The sequence below is a fragment of the Chamaea fasciata genome, unplaced genomic scaffold, assembly GCF_029207755.1.
Source record: "Chamaea fasciata isolate MVZ Bird 193981 ecotype frontalis unplaced genomic scaffold, bChaFas1.0.hap1 SCAF_9, whole genome shotgun sequence".
NCBI lineage: Eukaryota > Metazoa > Chordata > Aves > Passeriformes > Sylviidae > Chamaea > Chamaea fasciata.
This window is the reverse complement of record NW_027094094.1, coordinates 26,706,905-26,724,814: the sequence shown is the minus strand read 5'-3', so window position 1 is coordinate 26,724,814 and position 17,910 is coordinate 26,706,905. Positions and strand designations below refer to the sequence as shown.

The 17,910-nt window shown below is 43.1% G+C and overlaps 2 protein-coding genes across 3 annotated transcripts in view; one reads left to right on the top strand and one right to left on the bottom strand.

Annotated features, from left to right (window-relative positions):
• The first annotated feature begins 1,952 nt into the window (after positions 1–1,952).
• On the top strand, positions 1,953–8,048 carry LOC136294125 (adipogenesis regulatory factor-like). Of its 2 annotated transcripts, XM_066191594.1 has the most exons (4): positions 1,953–1,993; positions 4,623–4,825; positions 7,643–7,705; positions 7,869–8,048. In XM_066191594.1, exons 1-4 carry the CDS (start codon positions 1,983–1,985, stop codon positions 7,964–7,966), a joined length of 375 nt encoding a protein of 124 aa, XP_066047691.1. In that variant the 5' UTR covers positions 1,953–1,982; the 3' UTR covers positions 7,967–8,048. The 2 variants fall into 2 exon arrangements, with proteins under 2 accessions (XP_066047691.1, XP_066047690.1); XM_066191593.1 differs by lacking the exon at positions 1,953–1,993 and having other exon boundaries at positions 4,588–4,825.
• Positions 8,049–10,899: 2,851 nt separating this feature from the next.
• Positions 10,900–17,910, bottom strand: part of GLUD1 (glutamate dehydrogenase 1) — a 29,225-nt gene continuing 22,214 nt past the window's right edge. The window contains exons 8-13 of the mRNA XM_066191592.1: positions 17,121–17,258; positions 16,901–16,981; positions 16,017–16,140; positions 15,055–15,146; positions 13,100–13,162; positions 10,900–12,269 (exon numbers count right to left, since the gene is read on the bottom strand). Of these exons, the coding sequence (XP_066047689.1) occupies positions 12,150–12,269; positions 13,100–13,162; positions 15,055–15,146; positions 16,017–16,140; positions 16,901–16,981; positions 17,121–17,258 (618 nt within the window). The 3' untranslated portion in view covers positions 10,900–12,149. The remainder of the gene's footprint in view (positions 12,270–13,099; positions 13,163–15,054; positions 15,147–16,016; positions 16,141–16,900; positions 16,982–17,120; positions 17,259–17,910) is intronic.

Genomic DNA, 17,910 nt, shown 5'->3' with positions numbered 1-17,910 from the left:
ATATGTAATAGACCATCTGTGACTAAACATAGTCCAGGGCTTTGCACATTGTCCCTATGCAATGGCTCCTGTCATTTAAGGCTTTAAAAGCCTAAATATTTACCCAAGAACAAGCTCACAGAAAAAACGTTAGACTATTGCACTCTCAGTTACTGGGCAACCCCCAATAGTACTTTATTATTTAGTACTTTTAATGGTTACCTCCCTGATGGTGAAATCTTCAGAGACTGAACTCTTCCAGCTCAGCATTTCAGACACCAATGCTGTGTTTGTGTGTGATTGCGACCCATACACCACTCTCCATTGCACCTTTCTTTTTTGCCTGCAAATCACTTAAATGTAACCAAAAATTTGTATACTTGCAGGTATTTTCACCAGTAAACTTGTTATCTCCCTGTATGACAGATGCTATTCCTCCTGCTTCATTCATGGGGACTTGTGGTGTGCAGTTTTATATTCCTTTATTCCAGTTGTCCACAGTGGAACTACCCAGTTGTCAGTTCCCACTGCTCTGGCCCGGTGTTGGCAGCAGCGCTGGCAGAGTAAGGACTGGAAAGCCTGGCTGGAGGGACTACTGGAGGTCACCCACTGAGCTGAGAGAGGAAAAAATGATTTTATCCATCCATGCAGGGAGCACCCAGAGGCAGTTCCTGGCGCCCAGTGCAGGGATGTAGTTGTTGCTTCAGAAGCCTGATGGGAGTATTTCACATCTCTTTTGTCCTGAGGGTGCACGCTGTGAGTCTGAGTCACTTGCTGGCATGTGTTTCCAGGTCTAGACTGAAGCACTTTGCTCCACAAGTAAGGTGCCTTAGACACAGTGCTCTTTGGTCTGGAAGTGTTTGGGACACTCTCTCACTCATGCATTACACAGGGACCCATGACCCAACCCAGGACTGCATCTTCCCATCCCAACTGAAGCCTCTGGATGTTCTGTAAAAGTAAAGCAGACATCCCTAGAGCTCCTAGCAGCTCCTGCACCATCAGCCCCGGGCACGTAAAGTTATCTAACACTGGAGTTCTCAAACTTCCCTCTGTTGGGTGCTGGGTGTGCCTGCAGCTGCCTGAGCTATGAAATGCTGAGCAAAGGGAATTCATGTTTCAGCCTGGCTGGGCTGCCCGGCCCAGGCACCTCTGTTCCATGCCCCACTCCAATGCCCCAGAGACCTTCCCAGGGTGGCTGAGAGGCAAACTGCCCTCTCCATATCTTCACAGCTCAACAGGCCTGGGACATGGTGGGGCAAAGATTTTACCAGATTTTTATCCTCGTCTAGGGTGAATAGTGAGATTAATGGTCTAAAGGTTGTCAAGAATCCGAGCTCTCTGAAACCTGTCTTTGCAGCTGTAGTTTCCTGTCATGTGGCAAAGTAAGATCAAGAAACCTGGAGATGAATAAACTGTTGGTGCGCTGGATGCTGTTGCCCATGTGCCACTGGGATGTCCTGGAGTTGGAGGTGCTGTGCAGGCTGCACGCTCTGCCTGGGTTATGCCATTCCAGCAGTCCTCACACAATGTCAGGTGTCCCCACTCAGCCTCTCTCCTCCCCGGAAAGGACCAGCAGCAGTGGGCAGCAATAGGACACGTGGCAAAGTGGGCCCCTCCTGGCACCACTTTCCAGGTAACCATGATTGCTGGATTGGCAATGTTGGAGAGGATATCCCAGCAGCTCCATGAAGTATCTGGTTGTGAGCAATGTTGTCCAGCTCCCTTTAGGGGCTGTCAGCACTGCCTGCCCCCAGGGCCCGTGGCAGCAGTGGGGTTTCCTGCCCACAGGGTAAGTTGACTTTCATGTTTCTTTCACATTTGAAGTTTATTTCCCACCAATCACACAGATGGACCCTTCACTCAAAACCCCACAGGGTCTGGCAAATAAGGGCCTTTCCCCAAAACCTGCTGCACCTGGGCCTGCCCAGCTGCGCTGGGTGTAGCTGCAGAGGCTTTAAAGGGCTGTGGGAGGATTCCCAGGGGAGCTGCTGGCTGCGGAGATGGTGGGCAGGTAGGACCCGAGCGTGCGCGGTGGCGGTGCGCTGGAAGGGTGGGTCGGCGTTGGTGTGGGCGCTGCCGCTGAGCCCGGCCATGAGGGCCCCGCAGCCCGTGCCCGTGGCGAAGGTGCCGGGCTTTGTCTCTGCCCTGCAGCTCGGTGTCTGCCGGTGCTGGCTGGTGGTTGAACTCAGGCGGCGTTTGTGTTTGTGCCCCGTCAGCTCTAACCCCCGCGTTGGGCTCGGCCGCTGGCGTCGCCCGGGCCCCGCGGCCTCGCCGCCCACAGGACGAGCCCTGAGCGCGGGCAGAGCCGGGCCCGCTCTCGGCGGCCCCGTGCGGGGAGGAGCGGAGCTCCTCGGGACGCGTCCCCGCGCCGGGGAGGGAGAGTGGCCCTGCAGAGCAGAAGTAGCGGCTGTGGCGCAGATGCTCCATTACAGGAGCTGTGGAGTTGCGGAATGCAGTTACCGAGACTTGGTGTGGCTGCCGTGGCAAAACCCGTGGCACTGAGTCCAACCTCATGTCAGTCTAACTGCATGGGTGATCAAAGGCCTGGTGCCCGCAGGGAAGTGCACCTCCTCATGGTTTTCCATGGCTTTGGTCTATAGTAGTGAGAGCAAATGGGTCCTTTTTGTGTTTGAAAAATGGGGTTTATTTGAATGCTCTGTGTTTTCATTCTGTAAGGCAAACATTGCCTTTACCTGTGTGTAGGGAGTGTTGGGATGGCATGTACTCTCTCCTCTCCCATGTTGCCGTTCAATAGGAACCTGCAGTGCGTCGATGTCATGTAATTAGGGTTGGCTCTGTAATTTTGTTTCTGCATTGATGTTCACTGGAAAGCCAGTGCTGGTGCTGAGGCACAAACACAATCATGGAAGTTGCTCATGACCTAATGTGGCTTTCAAAAAATCTGTATTTGATGTACTGGAATGTGTGAGAGTGGGAAACATTCTTCACTTTGGAATTAGGGTAGGATGAGGAGGGGTATTTCCAGTGACGATATAAACACACCTCGGCAAATACACAAACCTGTTGCTGACTGAGTCTTGCTGTTTTCACGCATCTCTCTGCTGTCAGTAACAGGAGCAGCAGCAGAACAGGACTAGGAAATTGCAATTTCCTGTGAATAAGGCTGGCTGTGGGTAGTTGAGGATGTCACAGGGAACAGTGTGTACATTTTACTGCTTGGCTGCTGTGCAAAAAATTTCTATTGGTCAGATGCTGGTCTGAGTTATCTGAAATATTTCTGGGTTTGTTTTCTTTTTTTCGTGTGTTGCAGGTCTGTTTTGAACTTTATCAACAACCCTTGACTTGATGTCAGTTTAAAACCAATATTGTTACTTTCCTTCTGTTTTTTTTGTGAGCATATTCTGGTAGAATTTGCTTTCAGATATGGTGAATAATCCTTTCCCTGCTGTCAGAAGATAAAATGAGGAAAGGAACCCCCCTCTCTACCCTCAGTAACTCAATACCCTATTTAATTGATATAAAGTAGGACTTTGTGGTCTGTAAAGAAAGTGCAGTGGTGGGAAGAAAACAGGGCTTTTACTGTAATGCTGGAAAGGGACATTGCAGAGGAACTGTTGTTCATGAAGTGCCATGCCTGGCATGAAGAGACACATTCCTAGAGCCTGCTGTGATGGCAGCTGTAGGATAAAGAACAGTTTGATAAATAAACCCTTGTTCTGAGGTAGATTATGCATTTTCACCCTGTTTTCAGCATTAATGATTTGATCAACAGAGTGAAACCCTCTGTCCTGTGTGAAAGGGCACAACAGCAGTTCTGCTGGAAAGCTGGTGACCCCAGAAAAAAGTAAGCTTAGTGTTTTGGGATGAGGTCAGCTCCTGTGTGGCTGGACAACATAAAGGTGCCCTGCAAGAGGAGCCAGGGTGCTGTGGGGGCCATATGCTCAGCAGTCTGCATCCTGCACATCCCATCCCATTGGCTGCAGTTGGGGGGGACAAGGCTGGCCAGCTCAGCTTTTTGGCAGCTGGAGTGAGCCTGCCTGCACCCCACCAGCTGCTGCAGGTGCCTGAGACTCTGGAGGCTGTGCTGGGTCCTGCAAAGTATTTGCTGTGGGAACAGTGGGGAAGGACACAAACCTACTTGCCTGAGCCAGACCTTGGAAAGAAGAGGTTAAAATATTTATTATGACACACCACGAAATTATGAGCCTTCTCTAACACAGTAAAGATTTCGTCAGATGCTTTAGAAAGCAGGGTTAGTGCCTCCCATTTCTTTTTGTAACCGTGAATTTTAAATCCCACTGGGGATCGCAAGAATCATCTGAAACTGGATACTTTTCTATGTAAGGTTTTGAAATGACAGAGTTGATTTAAGCAATTCTTCAGCAGAGTGTTTTGCAATGCACTGCTTTTCTGCCCGGTTCACGACGGGCTGTGCCAGCCTGTGTATCCCCCTGCGGCACTGGAGCCTTTGGTCAGGACAGCTGTGGCATGCACACTGTTTACCAACTCCCCGATATGGAAAAACAAAGCTTTCATTCCTGGGCTATGGAAAACTTCTTCCAACAAATCCACGCCCTCTCCCCGGGGAGGAAATCATAACAAACATTAATGTCTCTTCACCCTTTTATGCCTGGTATATTAATCACCCAACAAGGGCTCATGACTTTTCCCTGTTCCAGTTTGTATTTGCCCTCTAACTACTGGGAGGAGTCCTGCTTTGTCTATAAAAAGCTGCACTTTGCCAAACAGTGTAACAGAACCGAACTTAGGGACTCACCCATCGCATCCCGGGAGAGAGGACTGAGCGCAGCCATGTTCGGGATGGGGAAGAAGCTTGCTGAGGAAGCTGCACAACAAGCTGGAAGTGCCGCACAGGTGGCAGGTAAATACAAATTGCTGCTTTCCCTCCTCCCGTGCCTTGGGTGTTAGAAGTATTTGCCCTGCTCCTGCCCTTGCTGCTGGGAGCAAATCTGCCCCTGGGGGCATGAACTCTATAGATGCTGCCCCCAAGGCTGGGGTCAGCACATCCTGCAATCTCCAAGCCCTCTAACACTATAGAAGTGAAGGTCTCATATTAACTACTGGGTGTCCCACAACTTTTCCTATTGTGGCTCATAGTGCGTGGGTGCCTAGATGATGCCCTGATGACAGGACAGCTGAGAGCGGAGGCGAGGCTGCATATTTAGGGCTTTGCTTCCTAATATGACCAGCCATGACAAACAGGAGTTCTGTGGCAGTGCAGTGTATCAACTCTGAGGGCTCTGATCTGCTCGGTGCTGCCCAGAGGGGTGCAGTTAAGCGCCCTGATGTCAGTGCTCTAGCCCTGCCAGCACCGCAGTCACGCACCTCACCGAGAGCACAAGTGCAGCTGCAGGGGCTCAGGGCATGAGCCAAGTTCACTCCTGCAGAGAGTTTTGCTGAACTGGCCTCGAAGTTAAATAACCATTGTTAGTGGAGCTTTAACATGGAGACCTGCACTGCTGAGATTCCTCAAGTGTTTGTGCTTTGTATGTGAGCACTGGAAACTGTTTCATATTTCATTACATGACATTTAGGTAAACTTTTGAAACCGGTTGTTTTGCCTGTGACTTCAAATGCTGTAGAAATACTACTTGTGGGCTGTGTGCCCAATGAAGCAAGTGGGAAGCCTGCTACTTATTTACCATGACTTGGTTCATTTTGCTAGGAAGATGAAGGATGAACAATCCCACAGCCACCTTCTTTTCCAAAAAAATTTGGATTTATTCTTAATTCAGCTATTTTTATGCTGAAGCATGAAAGAAAAACACCAGGATATGAGCAATTGGAAGGAAGCCATCAACTTTTCAAGTGAAGATTTCTTTCTGATTTTGCCACAGAGTAGTCCTAGAAGTGTGTGTTTCGTGGCAGCTTTTTGATGTTCCTAACTTCTTTATTTGGGAAACATCTACTGTTTCCTATGCTGGAAGACAATATGTATGTTTTAGAAGGGACACTTGTCATCTTCAGAGGAGCTGACTACTAATCTCACTCAGCTGATGGAACTTAAGTGTTTAGGAGTCAACCAACTCTAAGGGCAAAGTTTATAAATAGTAGCTGCAGTCCTTCCCCATCTGTCCCAAGCACTTGAAGCTGGACCAGCTCTGTGGATATCATCAGTCTGAAGCTCTTTGCATAAATGCTGCCTACATCTTCCCAGCAAGTCCTGCACTGCAGCATGGCTCTTCCAGCTGGAGTTGGATTCTGGAACAACAGAGTCCCAGGCACTGGCCTGACTTTGGCCGCTTCTGTACAATCTGCACATACCTTGATGTCAGGCAGTAAATACACAGCACACGATGCTGAACTCATCAAGCCACTTAGTACTGCACTGACTGAAAGGACTCTAGAGGTACCCTCAAAACCCCCATTGAAATAAAAATAAAGGGGGATTAATGCCAGATTTCAACTAAAAAAAGACTGCCTAACTTTACTGGTGGTTTTGCAACTACTAATTACCTTGTTTCTGAACTGCTTCTGTTGAGCCTGCACGTGCCCCAAAGGCACAGTCCCATGAGCCATTGCCAAGTACAGAGCGGCACAACTGGGCTTTGCAAGTATCTAAAATTAGGACCTATCCCATGGGTCCTGAAAGGAGTCATGAACTTGGCTGGGACCCCAGACTGGTTTGGGAAGCATTTTCCTTAGCTGCACCTTATGAGCAGTGAGCATCATTCACATTAGGAAACTGCAGCAAAGGATGGCATGTAATGATAATTAGCATGTCTTTTAAGCAGTAGAAAATGTACTACAAGCTCAAGGTGAAATAGGCCACTGGTTTTTACAAGATACTTTAAAAACACTGTTGAAGAGACATTCAATGCAAGCTTTGAGACCTTTGAACTTTTAGACACTCCTAGTCCACTTAAATATCTTTACCTCACCTCAGGACTTCTCCCTCCTGCCACTTCCATGAGGATTGTCTTGCTCAGCCAGCCCCTCAGTATCAGTTGTGCAGAACACACCTATGGTGTTTTTTAAAAAGTAGTGCTTGGAGCCAGGGGTAATAAAAAAAATACAGGTCCAATGCAAGGCCACTTGCCCCAAACTTCTGACTCTTGCAAGCAAGGCTTCCCTGATCACAGCTGCTGGAAGCTGATGATCTGAACATTTACCACTATTTTCTAGGCTGCAGGCCTTTATGACAATGTCTTCTCTTGCTCTTCATTTTTCAGTATGTCTCTTCTATTGAACCTTTCCATGCCTTTAAAACTACTCTGGTCTCTTACAGAATATATTTTCTTTAGGTATAAGAGACAGTATTAGACTAATTACTACCTTTTTGATGTGCTGCTTGTACAGCATGCCAGTTCAGAGAGTGAGCACCAGTTTATGCAGTTGGTAAAAGAATCTTTACCAGTCAAACTGCTCTCAGCAGAACTTTGCCAGGCTAAGTAAAAGGAAGGTTTCATTGCACCCAAGTCTCTACTAGGGTTTGTTTCTTGACAGTCTAGGTGCCCCACACTAACATGAATGATCTTCATCTATTCCAAGATATAGGGATACTGTGGGGAACTGCAACCAGAGTCCTAATAGCACCTCTACCACCAGATCATCCTTAGGGAATAATTACTCATCTTCTAGCCCTGAAACACTTAGGGAATCCTTTGAAAATGTGACTGTTGAAATTAGGGGAAGAGTAAAGACGGTTTAATTGACTTTTTTTCTCTCCGAACTGCAGTTGACACGGTGAACCAGACTGTGCAGCAAGCAGCGGAACAGGCTAAGAATGCTGGTCAGAAAGGTACGGTGATGTTCATGTTTTTAATTAATTTCAAAGACATCAGGACAGTGAAATCCCAGACAGGGCCCCCGACCCTGCTTTGCTCATTGTCCCACACATGGTGGGAAAAGGGAAGCTATTGCAATGATGCTACAGTTACCTTTGTTTTTTTCTCTTTTAAAAGCACTTGATGAAGTCTACAAAGTTGCTGAAACTGGCGAAAAAGCTGTAAAAAATGTAGCAAACCAAGCAACTTCATGGGGCAAAAGCTTTGGACAATGAAGATCAAAATGTATCACTACTGAAATATTTGTAAACAAATTTCTACTACCTACACTCTTAAATAAAGACAATACTAACACTTTGCCTGGCTTGTATGTATTCCTTTGGTTACACATATAAAAATGCATTTACAATCCCTGGTCTTGAAAGATTGGATTACTGCACAGAGCAGGCAGCTAGAGCTGTGCCATGCTACCAATGCAAAGATGTTTTTGGCTTGGGGTTTGTTTTTTGGTGCGGTAAGGGCTGGCTTAAAGTGGGCAGAATGTAAAGTCAAGCACTTGAGAGCTGGTTTCCCATTTTGTCACTGTGCCTAAATCCTGATTGTGTGTGTATGAGTCTCACAAGCTGAGCACCCAAAAGTCCTCTCCAGACAAGGTAAGAACCTCTGTATTTGTTCTTCTGATCTTATTGGTAAAACCACAGTTAGCTCCTGTGTTGAGGAAGGTTCAGGTGTGTTTGAGGTGTGTGTGCACAGCAGCACTGTGACGCTCAGAGCCAATGCCAGCAGCAGGAGGTTGCACTGCTGCCAGCAGAGCACTTGGCTGCAGTACCTGCTGAGTGCTGAGCTGGGTCACTGGGGCCACTCCAGCAGCTCTGCACAGCACAGGCACGACAGCCGCACTGTGCCACAGAGGAGGCACTGACCATGTCTGCAGGGCTCCTGTTAAACAGACACAGGGACAACAGCCGAGAGGATCAGAGCCAGGCAATTCTGAGTAACTCATCAATAACCAGAAAAAACCCTCAAAAGCCAGGAACACTCTGTGTGCATATGAACTTAGAATGAGATCTTAGAATCTGACACTACAGACTTCTCAATTAGTAACAGAATAATTTAGAGGTTACTTACCCAGAATCTTAAAATCACAGCAAGGATTTCCATTGCTTTGACACTTCTTCCTGATGGTGACAGTTGCCATCAATAAAAAAGACGTGTAGTACTGAGTTCTTTGCTTGGATAAAAAAGTTATCATTCTGCTTGCTCTTCTGTATAATAGAAACATTTTGCATTTAGTAGTTTGCAGGTGGCATGAGACCCTGAACACTGTGGTTGTCATCCCTATGGGATTGACTTGCAGCTTTAGAGTTCTTGCTGAGCTGCTATTGAACACTAATTAGGTACTTAGGCAGTATTAAGTGCTGAATGAGAGCTTACAAACACCAAGTAGGGATGTGCTTTGCTCTGTGTAGTTGGTGTGGTTCAGAGCAGTTACAAATCTGTGCTCAGATCTAACTTCAAGTCCTGCCTGGCTCTCTGCCAAACAGTATAGCAAGTTTCTTAGTAAATGTCTAGTGGCATATAAGCGAATACAAGCAGTGATAAGGCTATTAGCTGGCAGATAAGACTTGTGTGTGTACATTTTTTGTAAGGACGGTCCAACACCTAACTGAAGTTACAGTTTTAGTAAAAACCCCTGAGTATTGTAACACGCATCCCAGAGAGCGATTGCTTTCTTTAGCTGTGGCTTGGGCTGGGAAGAGGCTAGAGCTGCTTTGTACCCAAACCTCTAAAATCACATTAACTCATAGAAACTGTACAAAATTTTGCTCCTTTCTTCTCTCTAATGTTGTTGCTGGGTGTTGGCAGGTATGTGCACAAAATGTGATAAGGAGCATGCGACTTCATTTTTCTTTTAACTGTCTGATCACATTAGGAGTGAGGTCAACAATGCTCAGAATTGGTTTGAGATTATTTCAGAGCAGGCTATCACAAGAAGTCTGGGATCACTGATAAGGATTTGGTTCTTGTGTTTAGCTACAAGGGGCAAATCAGCTGATGTGCTCTTAAGTCAGCCTCCAAGCATTTGTCCCCTCAAGAATCTCAACTCTGACTGAAAGTACCTTAAGCCGTTGTTACACCTGCCCTTGGATATGATTGGATTCATGTCTCCAACGCTCTGTTTAACAAGAGGTCAGTAGCTACTGCAATCAAGCTGTTGAGTAGAGATCCAGTGAACCTAAAGGGTTCATCTCTAGGTTTAGTAAAATCATGCCAGGTGGTAGGTCTGCTTTTTTTCACCACATCCCTGGGAAAGTGTTAATGTGTGTTTACACAAGAACAGAGGATGCTAAAACCAGGGAATACAGGCATGGTGCAGGCTTTGGCTTTTTTCCCTTCCAAGTTGGTAGGAGGTAGAAGAAATCCCAGTTAGCTATCTCTGCCAGCTTTCTGTATGCTCCAGCACTGAAAAGGGGGTCCCATTTTTCAAGTTTGCCCAGCCAAACTAGGGCTGCTTTACTAGCTGTAGAGGAAGTCAAGCAGGGGAGGGAGAAAAACAGTAAGAATTTTGCTTTAAATGAATTTGCTGCCAGATAATGCAACACTGCTTTTAAGATTATTTCTACTTTTTATACTGCAACTATTTATTTGTGAGCTTTTAGCCTCAAAGTTTTGGTTACAATTTGTTAAACTGTTAAAATCATAATTTTGTTTTACTTTATAATGGTTTATGTAAAAATGGCACTGAAGAACATGATCCAGGGTACAGATCTTGTGTTTAGAGATCCATACCTTGATCACAGTAATTCTCAAACTCAAAGGGTTCATGTTTTTTAAAATATTATCAGTGTGTATATGCCTATATATATGTTGCACTTATTTGATCTGTAGTATTTTTACAACCCTAGATGCCAGCATATCTGATGGAATAAGCCACTAATTAAATGCCTCACACAGGTTTATTGCTCCGTGCTAACTACTAAATAGTTCTTCACACAAATTTTAGAGGACAAGCTAAGAAGACCTAAAATGATTTACTAAATATATCCAAAGTCTTGCTGACAGGCAACTTCAAGAGATAAAGATCTGTATTAGTGAGCCCCTTAAGTATCTTAGTAGTGGTCAGGTAATGAATAGACATGTGTGAAGACCTGCAGATTGTAGCTACAGAAAGCTATTGCATGAAATAGAAAACAGTAATACACCAGCATAGTAGGTTTGGAAAGGTCAACTTTTTTTTAATAACTGCTCTCTCTCCAGGTTATGTCATGCAGTTACAAAGTAGTTAGGAAAAAGCATGAGTTTCTGGGAGGGACTAATTGTCTTTTAAAAAAAACATTCATATTCATTACATAAATAACATCTGGCACTTCAAGGGGACTCCAAGGGACAAAAGCCTTACACTTCAAAAACTGTGCTTGATCCAATATTTTGTTGAGGTCCATTTTGTTGTACTTTGTGTTCAAAACTTTCAAGACCTCCTGATGACAAAAAAAAAAAAAAAAAAAAAAGGCTGTGTGTGTTAAGACAGTGAATTAAGTTTATAGCAGCATTCTAGCTCCTCTGTGGTTTGGCCAATGATTTCTGGGTTCAGTTTCACTCTAGTTGTTCACTGAGGCAGTATCTAATTTTCGGAAGGCCTCTGAAAGGAAAAGACTGAAAAGAATTCAAAAAAAATCTAAGTATGATTGCTTACCAAATTCAGAATATCCCTTTCTTAAAAAAAAGGAAACAACCTATAGTCAGAATACTTATGTAGATACTTGATTAAAAACATAACTAGAGTTGCTCAATAGTTTCAGCTTATAAAAATATTAGTCTGTCAGCGCTACAAACATCATGATGATAGTCAAACTAGGTTGAACAAGCAAGGAAAGGCAGTCCTGTAACAGTAGCACAGTTAAGGAAAAAATATTGCCTTAAGAGAATCAGGCCTGAAGCTTTACTACAAACAAAAACTAGACTCCTATCAAAGTTAATCCCTGCTGGAGGCCCATTCTTCCTTTGACAATGCCACAGCATTGATCATACAAGGCCTTACTGAAAGTGCTGAAGCCAAAATTATGTCATTAAACAAAAGTGCATGAAGTAATAATGAGCTAAGTGCTCATATAGTACAGTATCTGATCTGAAGTCTGAGAAGTGGCTCCGGTGGCAAGACCACTCTTTCATACGTAAAATGTACCATTTTGTTTTGTAGGTGAAACACCCAGAATGGCCCCCACAAGTGCAGATGAACTGTTATCTTCAGATACATACTTGTATACCATTTCCTAATCCATGGATTTTTATTGTAAAAAAGACTAGTTTGGAACTGAAACTAATTGAGAATAGAATCCACTATAATGTCAGAAGAAAAGAAAATTTTGTGGTTACATGTAAACTTGTGATAAGCTTTCTCAAGAAGAGGGTACATTAACAGCGAGGGGTGGGATACAACAAGGAGCGGTCATGGCCTGTTTATGTAAAGGTCAAACCAGCCTCATTGTACACTTTGAAGACTTTCTCAATTGCATTGACGTAGGCAGCTGTTCTCAGGTCCAGACCCAGGTTGTATGTCATGGCAGTACGCATGATTTGCTGAAAAAGAAGAGGTTACATGTAAGTTCTGCAAGTTTCTCCATAGGAGCTCAACAATTTCGCTTCTAGGGTCCAAGTAAGGAGCAAAAGGAGCTGTTAGATTGGTATCACAGCTCTGATCCTTTGTGGATCAATTCAGAAATTTTTTATTCCTCTTACAACTGAGAACTGAAAGGGAAGAACATCTTTCTCAGGTCATTCTATTACCCCTTTTCAATTCTTACACTGATAGGAAGAGATGACATGTTTCAAGTAGCCTTTGTCCCATTAAGGAAACATAGAGCATAGAGGAATGAATCTAAAACTGCTAATGGTGAAATAAAGCACTCCTATGTACATGTCCCAGATTAGCTAGGTACAAGAGGACACTAAAAAGTTTCTACTTACTACAGATTCTACCAGAATAATCTCTATTATTACACCCAGTTAAAGTTGGCCATGATGACGCAGAGCAGAAATTCTTCATACTCTAAGTGACTTCCATTAATCGTGTACTATTTATCTACTCTTTTAATTGCAAAGAAATTCTGTACAACCTATACAAAAACTGTCCCCAAGTCAAGCCGCGCCAAGGGAAATATCCAAGGGTGGATATTGGGAAAAAGTTTTTTACAAAGAGGGCCATAAAGTATTGGAATGGTCTGCTCAGGGAGGTGGTAGAGTCACCATCCCGGAATGTGTTTAAAAAAAGACTGGATGTGGCACTGGGTGCCACGGTTTAGTTGAGGTGTCAGGGCTGGGTTGGACTCAATGATCTTGGAGGTCTCCTCCAAGCCCGTGATTCTGTGAGTTTTCTCTCTAGTATGTATATATAGTCCTGCAGTATTTACCCGGGCAGAACGTTCCATCGTGTAAGCCAACCCAGAGTGCACAATGTCTTTCTCAGATGCACCCTGCAACAACAGAGAATAAAATCAAGGTTTAATCCAAGACACAAAAAAGGCCTTACTGTGTGCTGGGGATAATGACATGTTGGATTTCCATAATTACTGAAGCTTGCTCACTCATTCTCTTCTAATGATGGGTGAAGGATCTAAATAGCCTTTACTGTGTTACTTGAAGAGTTAGCTAGGTCAATTCAATTCTAAAACCTCAGATGTAAGCACTGAAGACTTTTATGGGTCTAGCTTTTAGATGCATGATGCTACCATTATCTACTGATGTAGTAATTACTGTTTTCCTTCAGACCACACAGCAAATATTCCTTCAGCCTTCAGACCACACAGTAAATATTAAACAAAAAAGTTTCCAAGAGTCAACAACCTATTGCAATTGTTTTGAAGACAGGCAGGTTTTAGGAAGGGCACAGATCCCAAATTAACATACTCCACATTATATTAGCCCGTAGCAACTTTATTCCCATTAAAATTTAAATACACAGAACAATCAGCAGTTGAAGAATTATGATGACTTACTGCAGGTTCAATGTTTCATCATCCTGATTGCTGTGATTTACTAATAATTTTTGACATCTGGCTCCACAAAATACCTGCTTTCCCTCAAATACCAATTTGGGCTAGAAGTAGAAAGTACTAGTTTCTATGGCTTGTGCTTAAGAGATCCAGCATTTGCTTTAAGCTACAGAACCCATCACGCATTCTACTCATGGAGCCTAACATGTATAAAATGGACCATATTCTAGATCAGGCTGAAGTCTATTGCTATCATCTGGCTGTAGTCCAAGTTTATATGCACTTCCCCTGATTTCTTCCTGAGGAAGCATGGTTTAATGTTTTTCACAACTTGCTGGACATTTTTCCCCTCCTCATTTGTCCCACCTCCTCCTGAATTAGAGTTTAAAAATCAAACCAACCACTGCTTTTAGTTTCCATGTATCCCTTGGCAGAGTACTGCACACCTGAACTGTCTGCTCTGCTAGGAACCATCCCCTTATTCTTCATTCTGTACCTCATTGTGCTGGTTTTGTGGGAAGATATCTCACTCTCTTCCACCATTCCCTGCAGTGAGCAATCTATCCTTTCCCACCTCTTTCCATATCCTCATTCTACAGATCACTGTCTCCACCTCCATTCAGGCTAGTAGGACCTAGGTTAGTTCACTGTTGCATGTTGGAGAAGCTCCTGTACTTTTATCTATCCTTGTGATCTTGCTCTGAACCTTTTCCATACTTCCAGTGTTTGAAGGTGCAAAGACCTAACCTGCACACAGCATTCAGAAGGCAGCACACTCTGAATTCATATGGTGGCATCATTAGTCTTATCCCTTCACAACGATTTCTAATGCTGGATTTGCTTATTGATTTGCTATGGATTTCTAGGCTTGTATTTTGTCATCACCTCCAAAATTTCCTTTTAAATGCAAATGGATGAGCTCACAACCCATCACTCCACGTGGAAATTTCCCCACTGTGTAGTGCTACACAATAGATAATGACGAATTTTACCTGCCTTTCTTTGCCCATTGGAATCAAACTCTCTGTGGTGTGATATCTTGTTTAAAGTTTTTTGGAAAACCAGGCAAACTGTATCAACAAGAGCTCCAAAATACAAAAAGCGTGCGTATTAAAATTGTAGCTTTTTTACTGTGCGGGAGGTATTTTGCATTGGCTGAAGTACAAGAAATCAAAAATAGCTTATTTCCACTATTCTGAAGCAGTTCAGACCGTTTGCTTGCTTGCTTTGTTTGGCCATCAGGCTAATTATGTACTAATGCTTTGCTTGAGGAAAAGTGCTCCGTGATAGCTACAATGGTAAAATTTAGATTTCAGTTTTAGTATCAGAGTACAGCTCCCCTAACATTAAAAAAAACAGCAGCAACTACTCACCGATATCCTATCTTGAAATTCTGCTGTAGGTACAACTGGAATAGTTCCCCCATGTTTCCCAAATTTTCTTTCCAAGCTTTCCTGGACAGACACTAGGAGAAAGAGGAAGAAATAGATGCAAGGTAACTGGCAAATATCAAATTTTAGGATTTCTTTTTCCCCTTAGGACATGAGCAGTGCTTTGGTATTTTCATTGATATTTATTTCATCTAAGAAACTCTGAAATTCCTAAACAGCAACCAAGAGCATTTGAGATGACACAATCTTGAAGTTAAGAAAGGGATTTAAATGAGAATTGTCACAACACTCCACAACTTTAGAAGCACCTTACAATGTATGATTTATGAGAAAGGGTTATATGAAAAGCTGTGCAGGTGTATGTTTTGTCAAGTCCAGTGTCTCAAGATTCTCATGTTTTCTACAGAGTACTCTTTAAAATGGAGCAACATCCTCCAGTTCTTGTCCACTGCCTCTTCACGGAATTGTTATTATTACCCAGGAAGTAGGCAGCACAGAATGACCATAAGTGGAGCTGTGAGCCATAAGCACGTTTTTCTAGTGCCTGTCTCTACTGCATTATTGGCCTTTACAGAAATCCTTACTGTTGTATGTGCAGAACAATGGCACCCACTTGACCTTTGAATGCTTCCTAAATACCAGGTGTACAGCTGAAAAATGTTCATTAAGAAGTAATGAATATTTCACTTAAGTGGCTTGACTTTACTATTCTACAAAACTGAGGAAAGAATTAAAAGATAACCAAAAAAGTATTCACTTAAGTCATTAGAATTGCAGCTCAGTTAACCTATGAAACCTTTTCTGTTCTTTAGTAAGCAGCAATTACAGACTTCTGGGGAAATTGTGGTGAATTTAAAAGAGTTCTGTATTCCTTTCTCCCACATTTGGTGTTTGCTAGTCCAGTCTATTAATTAAACTGTGTGGAAGCAGAAGCGTGCACTTACTGAGCAAGTGGTAGTTTGAATCTCTTTCATATTTGAAAGTCAAACGGCCGTAACTGACGTGGTTCAAGTTTTTCAGCCATTCAAAGTAGGATACTGTTACACCACCAGCATTCAGGTAGAGATCCTGCACAGAAAGAATAAATATTTTGAATTGTGACCATGTGACAAAGACAGCGCTACCATATTCTGCAAAAGCAAGCAGTATTATGTACAAGGCACCACTTTAAACTGCAGTACAGAAGACAATCCAGTTCTTACTCCTAGAGGACAACACCCTCTTCTTCAGTTTAGGGATTACTTCGACTGATTTAAAATAGGACTTGACTTTAGAACACATTAGGTTCAGGTGTGCTTGACTGACTACTTACTTCTATTTTAGCACAAGTGTTTAAGAAAATAAGAGCATTCTTAGGCCATCTCAGTGAGTAAATCCTGAAGATCAGGTACTCTATCTAGCAAGATCACTTGATCAGGACACCCTTTCTATGTGAAAAAATTGTCATTATAGCTGGATAGATCTTATTCTTTCAAACTATCACTACACGTACTCTATACACGGTTCTGTCAGAGCATCACTTAGACATGCCACATCTACAAACTGGCCAGAATATTTACTCTTTCTTCTTCCTGTGTTTAGTACACTTTTTGATTGAGCAAATGTCAGTTAATAATCACTATCTTTGGTCATTCACAGTTGTAGTGAGGTCTTTAATAAATATCATTCTTCAGCAACATTGACACACATTTCCTAGACATCAGTTTTTAAAAACCACTCTTAGAGAATGAATGGCTATTAATAAAAGCCTTCAATAACTAGCATCTTGGTACTCTTCACAAAAGTGCTCCTTTTGTAATGAAAATCAAATGTCATGATAGAACCTTACAGGGATAACCATGATATTCCGCTCCAAGAAGATTTTGTCAGCTTCAGGAGTTGTAGGCCCATTGGCACCCTCAGCAATAATCTGAAAGAAATCACAGCACAGAGTAACTCAGAGGTAGAGATTTGGGTTTGTTATGCTGATTATTAGTATTTAGATTAGAAAATTAGTATTTAAACAGACCATCTCTATTTTTCCTTTCCATTTGAACTTTTTGACTTACTTTTGCTTTAACCTTGTGTGCGTTGGCCTTGGTCAACTGCTTCTCGCTGGCAGCAGGGATGAGAATGTCACAGTCTGTTTCCAGAATGCTGCCCTCAAGTGGCTTTGCTTTTGGGAAGCCCATGATTGTCCCGTGTTGCTGTGTGAGGAAAACAACCACAGTGGTTTCAGTGCGTTGTGCACTCAAGCGAATTTCTTCCCTTCTGACTTTCAGAGAGAGAAAAAGGAGAAGCAACAACTCTAGAGTGATGGCACGTAACATAATTCCTATCCTTATTTAGACATAAAAAGCAAGCTATAAAGCTTCAGGAACAAAGTTCCCAAGATTGAAGCACAACTGCTCTCTGTATAAAGACACTGATAGCCATTTGGGCTCTGGAATATTTAAAAAAAAAAAAAAAAAAAAAAAAAGGTCCCTCTCAGCTCTTAAAATAGTTTTCAAACAACCAAAATGACTCACTAGTCTGCTACACCCAGGATAAGTTGCATCACATAAGATTCCAATGGTTTTTAAAATTCAGTACTATAACAATAGCCTTTGTTTAGTGACACAATCTTCATTCTTTAAAAAAAAAAGAGGGTAATAAAGAAATTCAAATATTCCCTATATAAAAGAAGACACATCAAATAAGCCTCTAAGAAACTTTAAGCAGAAGATTGTATTGTAGTGCCTGTGAACTGTCCCTTCAAGTCTGCTTCACTTGGAAACTGAAATAAAAAGACCACATCCAGCTTTCATTATAAACTACACATTCAAGTCACACTGCCAGGCGGGCTTTCATTCTTTCAAA